The sequence below is a fragment of the Pterocles gutturalis genome, unplaced genomic scaffold (genome assembly GCF_000699245.1).
Source record: "Pterocles gutturalis isolate BGI_N339 unplaced genomic scaffold, ASM69924v1 scaffold31081, whole genome shotgun sequence".
NCBI lineage: Eukaryota > Metazoa > Chordata > Aves > Pterocliformes > Pteroclidae > Pterocles > Pterocles gutturalis.
This window is the reverse complement of record NW_010098805.1, coordinates 1-9,565: the sequence shown is the minus strand read 5'-3', so window position 1 is coordinate 9,565 and position 9,565 is coordinate 1. Positions and strand designations below refer to the sequence as shown.

At 40.7% G+C, this 9,565-nt stretch overlaps 2 protein-coding genes across 2 annotated transcripts; both read right to left on the bottom strand.

Moving 5' to 3' along the window:
- Positions 1-314: 314 nt before the first annotated feature.
- On the bottom strand, positions 315-3,509 carry KCNRG (potassium channel regulator). Its single transcript, XM_010074328.1, has 2 exons — positions 2,455-3,509; positions 315-567 (listed from the first exon to the last, which is right to left on the bottom strand). Exons 1-2 carry the CDS (start codon positions 3,045-3,047, stop codon positions 315-317), a joined length of 846 nt encoding a protein of 281 aa, XP_010072630.1. The 5' UTR covers positions 3,048-3,509.
- Positions 3,510-4,694: 1,185 nt separating this feature from the next.
- TRIM13 (tripartite motif containing 13) lies at positions 4,695-5,915 on the bottom strand. Its single transcript, XM_010074317.1, has one exon. The coding sequence runs from the start codon at positions 5,913-5,915 to the stop codon at positions 4,695-4,697; it is 1,221 nt and encodes a 406-aa protein (XP_010072619.1).
- Between the last annotated feature and the right edge of the window lie 3,650 nt (positions 5,916-9,565).

Below are 9,565 nucleotides of genomic sequence, written 5' to 3'. Positions count from 1 at the left end.
TATTTTCTAGAAGGAATGGCTGATTTTTTGCGAGTCCTAGTATAAATTTTAGCCACAGAGAAAAACAAAAATAACCCTTCAAAATGTTGGAATCTGGTCCACAAAACCAGTATTGAATCTGTGGCTCTTTTTCTTTAGAGTTGAAGAGGGTGGAGCAGTAAAAGGCAGGAAAGCAATTTTTTTTTCCAAATACTTGAAAAAAAATATATGTTTGCTACTTCCCTCAATAGTTGCAGTTTCAAACAACCCAACAAAAAAGGCCACTGCTGCTGACACACCCCTCTTCCACCTTCAAAAGATGAAAGGAAAAGCCTTTATTTCCTTCTCTGCACTTGGCTTCTCTTTGCCTGTGCTACCTCGGAGCCCCCTGCGGTTTGGTGCGCCGTGACGGCAAGGCATGCTGGCCTCCTCATCCTTTCAAAACTGTAACATTCGACTTTTTCTTCACTGGAGACTGTCCTGGTGCTTATGAGGCGAAATCCGTCTTTGAGTAAAGTGTCAAGCAGCAGGCCTAGCACATTAGTACCGTTAATCAGCTTTCTGTTATCAGGCTTTATGGAAACATACCTAAAATAAGAAAAAAAGTAGTTACAACATACTTTAATTACTTCCTGAAGGATGGAATCAATTTTTTTTTACAAACCAGGTCTTTGGATGTTACAGGACAGCACAACTGCATGGCTTTACAGCAACCAAGGTTCTGCATTTTTTTTCCTCCTTTGAGGACATTTCCCTCCTTATGAACAGTAATCCTCAGCTCATCCAGTTAAAAGTAGAGAAGAAGCACTCATCTTTCACCCCAGACCAAAACTTACTTTCTTAAGAAATAGCTGTGATAACCTTCATTTCATTTCATCTCATGGAGGAGAGGTGAATGGCATGCTCTGCATAGTGCTGCAACAGTTTTTCAGGTAAGAGTAAATAACAGAAGGGACACCACAACAGCATCACTTTTCATTACACAGGAACTCTCTCTACAAACTGACATTTATTGCAAAGTTACCTTGTACAGCAGGTCTTGGGGTAACAAGTATGAAAATCATTTTCACATTGCCTCAAATGATTTTACTTGATATAAAGTACAGTTTAAGAATCTATTCAGACATTTCGAGGAACAGAAGTCAGGTAAAAATGCTATTACAAAATAAGCTGACAGGGGTGAAACTCTTCCACAGTTCACAGGAAGTATGACAAATATCCACAGAAAGCAGAAAAAGGTAAAAGAATCCATGTTCACCACAAAGACTAAGTTGACAGAAATTCAGTGGGCAACATAATCAAACTCTACTTGTTTCATTATGCAAGATAAGCTTTTCTATTGAATTGCAAAGGAAAATTTTTACCAAGTCTGAAGAAATAAAGGATAGAATCAGGAATATTTTTCCCATTATTTAAATTGCCATAACCTACTCAACCAATTGTTAGTCCATTAAAATTAGTACTACATTATAAAATTAAGTTTTGGCACATAAATGTATTTTGCTTCACAAATGCAAAGTAGTTTTTCTTCTACTTGCTTAGCTAAAGAAAGCTAGAAGAAAGATTAACTTTTTGTTTTTTTCAAATAATCAAAGGACTGCTGTGTTGATTCATATATTCAGGGAGAATAAGCCTTTTGGAAATATTTCAATGAAATTTCAATAAAATTCCAGATGTTCTAGCAGCCACAGAGAACAAATTAGGTTAAATTTTCTTATACAGTAAGAATGTGTCTCTACACAATAGAGACATCCAGCAAGAGCTTGTTTAAAAAATATGAGTTGTCATTAGAATACAATACTGCTATCACAAAAATCACTGATATACAGTAATCTTAATAAAAACAGAATCTGTCTTTGAATTCAAAGAAAACACACTGTGTAGCATATAGTTAATAATCTACGCCTTCTCCCTCCCCCCTATAAAAAGCTCTACAAAAGCTTTCCAGTCCCTGAATTGCAATCTCAGTTCCACTGGTGTTTTCAACTCTGTTTAGCCATTCTTTTTTCCTTCTTTTGACATGAAAGTTTTTTGGACCATGAGCTAGTGGAGATTTTAGATTTCTCCAGGACCTCACTCCTTCTTTATTTTTACCTTTTTGCTACCTTTGCTTCATTTTACTCTGTTTTTCAAGCTTTACAGAAGGTCACTGATGCCATGAAATTCTGAAGCCTAGCAGAGCAAGCAAGGAGGAAAGGGCAGAGAAAGACACAACAGAACTCAAAAACAAACATCAAAACCAGTATTTTAGAACACTGAAGAACAGGCACATCAGTGTAACAGAAATTAAACTGGGCATTTCAGAACTGGAAAAAGGTAACATTAAACTAGAAGAAAGAAGGAAACATATCTATTTTCTCTCAGTTGTCCGATAGTTCCTTTAAAATGAGCTTTGCTAGCATGTAATATGTACTTCATGAACTAGAAGTCACAAAGACATTTCCATAATGAGAAGTCATACTAAGTAGAGAGTACCTGGCCACAAACTGGTCACCTGCAGAGTAGTCAGTACCACATTGAAAAATCACATCATGATGAGAAGGTCTTTCCAAAGGAAGTGGAACGAGTGGTTTCTGAGAAGGAAAAGGGCTGTTCCAGCTCTGTCCTGACTGCTGCCCTGTAAACACAGTGATCTTCTCAGCTAGTGTCTCAACAGTGGTGCTGCAGGAACCAAAGATCCGGAAAAAGGCCTGCATCTCTTGGAAAGAAAAACGCACTTCCAAGATCTCCATCCTTGGCTTCAGCAAGTGTTCTTGGCTCAGGAGGTCAGCCAGAGGGTGAAGCCCATAGAATTCCGCTTCTCTCCGCAGCCTCTGATAGTCTGAGAAATCAGTAGGTAAGGAGACCTGGAGAGTCCTCAAGAAGTCCATGATGTAACTAAACAAAGTTCCATCTCTGTCCACAAAAAACTCTCCATTCACCAGTTTAAATTCCTGGTCGTCATTGTTCAACATCCGTGCTAGCCTGGACTCAGGGAACTGCTGCAAGGTAGAAGCCCAGGTTACAAATCTCACACCTCCCACACTCAGAACGACTACCTCTCGATTATTCATTGCTATCTCAGCCATTCAATATTTGTAACTCTCTGATCTACGTGTTTGTGACTTGATCTTTCCGAAACCGCAAGCCATCTGCAGCTGCAAGAACCATTCAGTGCTTTTAGCAAGTGTTTGGAGTGAGGTGTGGAGCAGCTACATGATTCCCAGGCAACAAAGATGTAAATATCATGTACAATAGTTTTGTTTGCAGGGTTTGGTTGCTTGGAAACTTTGATTCTTGGAATTTAATGTTTCATTTTTGAAATTAACACCTTGCAAGGACTACTGGAAGCCAGTGAATTGACCATCACAACGTATTAAACCTTAAAAGAGGCTAACAAATATCCCCAAAGTATGGCACGCATTACATTTGTTTCCCGGAAATGTCAACTAAATGTTTTCATTCTATATATTGCAGTTCATAGGACTGCACTGCAAAAAGAGGTTAGATGTGCTTCAAGCAATATATTTCAGTATCGTATGCTCTTAAAGAGGGGCACTTCAGAGAACTCAAACTTACAGTTCACTTTAAATCACTGTTATCCTACAGCCAAGTCAATACACGCAGAAAACTCAATTCACTCCTGAAACAAGGTACACAAAAATTCAGTAACAGCAGAAGAGCCTATATATATCCCAGTGCTAAAGCACTTACAAACACCAACAACATCCATACTCCTGTCACATTATGCACTCTGTTCCAAGGAATCATCCCATCATTTTTTCCCACCTTTTTGGAATTATGATCTGGAGAGACAGAGAGAGAGAGCAGAGAGAAACTACTCTACCTGCCACCTTTCCAGGGCTAGAGCGCAAGCTGCCTTCCTGTGGCCGACCCATGTGTGCTTTTGACCGCACAGACCTGTTTACATTAAGGCCACTTTTTAAGGAAGTGTGGCTTCAGAGAAACATGAATCTAACAAGACAGCTCATTTGCTGGAAATGCAAACTGCAAACTGTGTACTACCTGCACAGTACGTATTATGTTGCAGCTTCCTCTTATCAACTTCACTGATTTCTCTTTACCCCTAGAATTTATGCTTGCCCCGAAGATGGTATTTTTGTATAGAACATGTAAACGATACCAGTATCTACAGTAATCTCAATGCACTGGATAATTACAACATTTGGTTATACAAAAAAATACATATATCTATTTCAGTGAGAAGTAACATCCTCAGATAGAAAGTGGTTCCAGAATGTCAATGATGCACCTGGTATTTTCCAGTGGAAGGGCAGTCCTCAACAAGCCTCGCAGTACAGCACTCTTCTCAATCACAACTGCTTTTCCTCTTTTCAAACCACCTCCCAGATAGAAACTTTTCTTAACTATGACCTTTTAAGAAGTGAGACTTTTTATCTTTTTCTACAATTACATTAACATTAAACTAAGTACACAGTTTGGCCCCATATTTTGGTAAGAAAAATGATTTACAGTGAATAATACTCCCACAATCACCAGTGAAAGAAGAATCCAGAAACAATGTGTTTTTCAAAGTTCCATTTCATCTTCCAGATTATCAGTGCTCAAACTATATGAACAGTATGAATGTTTTGGAAACATTTTGAACCTTTGAATGTTTTCACTGGAAGTCTTAAAAAAACAATTAATTTTAAGAAGTTCTCTGTTGTTTTCTTCACCAGATCTCTCTTAGTTCTTACATTTCAGTTGGGACTTCACAACAGTTTATATTTGCACACAAACTGTGCAACATTATCCAGTACAACCAATGTATAGTTTTTACACTTTTCTCTTAGAAGTGAAGCTCCATCTGTCATCTGTTCCCAGTAAAAGACTGCATGATCTGCTATCTCCACTGTATCTGCCAAATAGGACAAGCCAATTGTAAAGAACTGAGATTTCCAGCACTGGAGATTATCAACGACTGACTCCACAAAGGACATTCTGGTGACAGCAAGAATAAGCAAGCAAATAAGAGAGGTCACTATAAATCTGCGTGAGGGAATCTTGAATTTAAGAGTGTTGTTTTCCTGAGGCAAGGAAAGTTTGTCCACATCAACTAGTTTTATTCCATTCCACTGGCTGGTATCAAAGCTCTTCATTGTAGGGCTGATGTCCACACTGGAACAAGGTAAAGGAGTTTCTTTGAGCACCTTGATTTTTTCCCTGAACTCCTGCATCTGTTGCAGAAATATAATGGGTTCAGACACATCTTTGAAGGCCTCTGCAATGTTAAAAGCCATCCGCTGCTCTTGCAGAATTGTGTTCAGTTTATTGATTTCTGGATCGTAGGCCTGCATCACTGCAAGTTTCATAGTCTCAAAGTCAGAGAGAATCTCGTTTCGTTTCTGCTCCAGCGTGTGCTGCAGCTTCTCAAAGAACTCCTTCACTTTGTCAGAATCTTTGGTCAGCATCTGCAGAGCTTTCCTCTTACTGGTTTCTAAGGTATCCAGCCGCGAGAGGGCATCTCCACAACGCCAAGTTTCAAAGCCCTGAAACAGGGTTTCAAAAGCCCGCTTCTCCTGGGAATAAGCTTCTTCAATAGAACAGAAGACGTGCTTTGTATGGTCACCACGGGTGGCACAAACCCCACAGATCAGCTGCATGTCCGTCCGGCAAAAAATGTTAAGGGGTTGCCCACTGTGCACTTTGCACACAGGCATTTTTGGAGTTACTTTGATTTTGTTATACTTCTCCACAATACCTTTCAGGGAATAGTTGACTTGCAAGCTGTTGACTCCAGTAACAGGAGTTTCCTTCCTACACGTGGGGCACTTGAAAGGGGATGGCCTCCAAAGCACATTCCGCACGTTTCCCTCAAGAATTCCTTCCAGACACTTTCTGCAGAAATTGTGTGAACAGGGAAGGACACGAGGATCATCAAACAGGCTACAGCAAATGGGACAGGTGAGATCTTCCTCTAGGAGCTCCATCATATCCTAGGAAAGAGAAGAAGGATGGTAACAGAACTTATAGAATGTATTTCTCCTCCAGGGAAACCATGCAAAACACTTATCTCCATCCAAGACACAGCTCAGTGATAAAAGGATCTACTTTTTTCTGGAATATCCTTAAGACAAAGCCTCAGCTGGATTCTCGCAGCTGGTCCAGCTAGCTGTGGTATCTGGCCAGCAGATGGCAGGCACAAGATTGGCTCAGTGTCCAAGCAGAACCATTTTTGGATTCTCATCTAGAAATGCAGGAAAAGGCTTGCCAAACCCAGCAAGGGCTTTGAATGAAAATAACTCATGTACTCATAAATAACGGTTCAAGACTTAGATCTTTCTTCACTTATGCAATACCCAGAAACTGGATTTTCACAAAAGATACCCAGCCAGTATGCTCTGCTAAGATTTGATTACTCTCTGCTCGCTCAACTCATCCAAATCTTACAGTTTCAAACCTCATGCACACTACTGTAAGAAGGCAATATTAAAGGTGACTGAAAAAGCCCAGCTTCAGAATTTCTTCAGTTACAGAATATGTGATGTGGCTCTTTGCTCTATCTGCAAAGACAAAGGGAAGTTCCCACTCACTGAAAAAGTTAGCTTTTCTCTTGCTCCTGTGATATTTTTTTAAAATAACCAAGTGAATGTGTTATCATTGAGCTACTCAGCACAATGTTGAAGTACTTCAAAGAACAACTGCCCATAGCCTTGACAATTCATCATGAAACAAAACTGTTAACCATTTTTACTCATCCTCAATCTCTATTTCCAATTCCATTCTCACAGCATCCATGCCTCAGCAATTTCGTTTTCTGGACAGGACCTACAGGAAGAGGATTTATCATGTACTCCATTGTACTGGAAAGTCTCAGTGAAGGGACCCGGTACACTACCCTCCCAGTGCCTCTAACCAAAGCCAGGTTCTCGGATGCAGACACCTTGTAATTTACAGCATGCTCTAAGAAAGAAATAGCTAATAAAGACCAAAATGGGTGATGGTTTGTATTAGCCAAAACTCTCAAATGCTTAGCTTTAAGCTATAATTAGAAAGATGCTTCCCTTGTATAAATTCATTCTATACTATACAATATGTATTCATACATATATGTAATAAAATTCCATTTATAAATTAAAAGCTGTATCACAAAAAAGAGCATCAAAGTAGTCCTGTGACAGTAAGGTATATGAATAAGCTCTTTTAATTAGTTTTGATGTTATTACTAAGGTTCCTGTCCCCTCAAAGAGATACAAAGTGGCAAACATGGGAGCCAAGAAGAGAGCTGCAAAGGAAGATCCACGCTACACAGGACAAGAAGAGCAATAAAATCAACACCAAAGCAAAGATAACTACAGGGTAGAACGGCAAGGTCAATTCTGAGTTTCTTTCACAAGAGGACAGACACAGTCCCAGCAAGACTTCACAGTAAAAGAGCCGTTCTTGAGATGTGTAAGCAAACTTCCCACGCTTCACCAGTGACGAGGAAGAGGGGTATTCCCTGTGCTTATTTGGATAAGAAGAGTTTGGAAAAGTTGCCAGCTTTTCTACTCATCCTGAAGACTAAGGTCATCAGGCAGAAGCAGGCCACCATTACAGCTAGGGACAGAGCCCCAGAGAAAAGGTCTGACTCCATTTACTGCCTAAGGTTTCCTGTAAGACCACAGATTCCATTCAGAAAATTCATTTTCTGTAAGAAAGTCATTTTGAAGCACCTCTCAATGCCAGAACAAGCAACATTTGTCTTCTATCCTCTTCCTACTGCTAAAAATGGCACATCAGGATGAGGATGATTCTGCTCCTGTACTCTTGAGTCTTATGAATAGTTCCCTCTTTCCAACTTGTACCCACAGCTTTTAGCCATGATAGCAGCACAAAGATCAGTTTTGCTCACTTGTTAAGAGGATCATAACTACAAAACTAAAATGACAGTTGTCCAACTTTTAGTAAATGGAAATTCACAGTGCAGAAAATATTTGCTCTGGTCCGTCTCCTTTACCAGGGAGGATTTTACTTCTTAGTTAGGGAGCTGGAAAAGCAGCTTTGCATGCCTGACAGTAAGGACTGCAAACCACTGCAGAAAATGCTTACTACAACACGTTCCATCAAAATTGCAGGACAAACACTGAAGGCTTTCATGGTCCTAAAAATACAAAAAGCATACACAAAAAGACTTCATGATCCAAATAAAACCATCCTGGTGCATTCCAACCCCACTTATCCAATTAAATCATTATGTTTTATAAATATAACTGAATTTCAAAACCATTATATGACATCACTAAAAACCTAGGATTTAAAAAAAAAAAAGAAATGGCCCACCGTTGACGCAATCCTCCTCTCCCCCTCCCGCCCCCCCCCCCCCCCCCCCCTTACACCACCAGTAACATCAAAAATACTGAAAACTTGTATGACTTGTTGGGACAGCTGATCCATCTTCTTTAGGATACTAATTTCAGAGAGTAAGTTGCCTGTGAATTGAAACATCCCTTTGTATTAGCAGCTTGGTATTTGTGTGATGAACTACAGCAACATTTCAACTTCTCCACTAGGAGTTTCTCTGTGTAACTTCTGAGATGGATGGCCCTGGAATTCCCCATTTGTAGCACACAGACCAAAAGGTACAGAGGTTTCTTCCTTCACCTGAGCCCCATAAACTCTCCAGGCACAAACCCAGCAGATGTCACCCATCAGAAAGAGCAACTTGCACAGTTGTATCACTAGGAAGAAGAATGGCAAAATAAATCAAACCATCAACAGAAAAACAACTACAGTAGCTTTTCCCACGCTACTGAGAGAGAAATTAATCTAGCATGCTTCTCAGCACAGAAGATGGGTTTATCAGACAGAAGCAGGCTGAGAGAAAAACCAAAATTTCAGCAAACTTAAAACAAAAGATAACTCTTGAATTGCAAGTTTCCTGCAATGGTGTGCAAGTATTCTAAATAAAACTTGACTGAGTCAGGCTGCAGTCCACAAGCAGTTGAGCCAGTCAGGAGAGGTCTCATTTCCCTTCCTTTCCAAGGGCCCTGGTCCTTGTCAGGACCTCCTACAAGCAAATTCACCAGCCTTCTGTCAGACCGGTGTGTTGAATCAGTCCAAAAAAGGGTCCCACGCAGATAAGGCAGGAGGAAGATGGGAGTTCCTTCCAGCAGCAATGAACTTAACTCTGCTCACCCCATCATGAGGAAATGCAACTTAATGGAGAGTCAGTGTAGATATTTTAACATGGAACGATTGGCCTCCAGGTGCAGTAGGTACTGAAGTGGCCAAAAAGAGCTGAGGAAAGTGACCAAAGTTTTGGGTTTGGTGTTTTTTTTTTCATGGCCTAAGTTTTTTTCAGGAGTACCAAGCAGATCCAACATGTTCAGCCTTCAGAAAGCCAGAAAGGCCTGGAGAAATCAGCAATTCTGGTTCAGTGCAGCTGCAGCCCCAAGAACACCTTTTCATCGACACAGTTTGACAGCTGGGGAGCGCCAGACCCAGGACCAGCGCCAACGCACACTCCTGCGCTCGCCTCCTTGTCCCCCGCCCCAGCCAGGAGTTCCCTCGCTGCTTCTAACTACAACCCCCCCGTTACCAGGGGGGTTCCCTGACACCCGTCTAAACCACGCCACTCCTGACAGGCCCGGCCGCGCTCCCC

Coding starts and splice junctions, on each gene's coding strand:
- TRIM13 (XM_010074317.1), bottom strand. CDS start 5,915: ATGATGGAGCTCCTAGAGGAAGATCTCACCTGTCCCATTTGCTGTAGC.
- KCNRG (XM_010074328.1), bottom strand. CDS start 3,047: ATGGCTGAGATAGCAATGAATAATCGAGAGGTAGTCGTTCTGAGTGTG. Junction 568..2,454: donor GGTGACCAGTTTGTGGCCAG/GTACTCTCTACT, acceptor TTCTTATTTTAG/GTATGTTTCCATAAAGCCTG.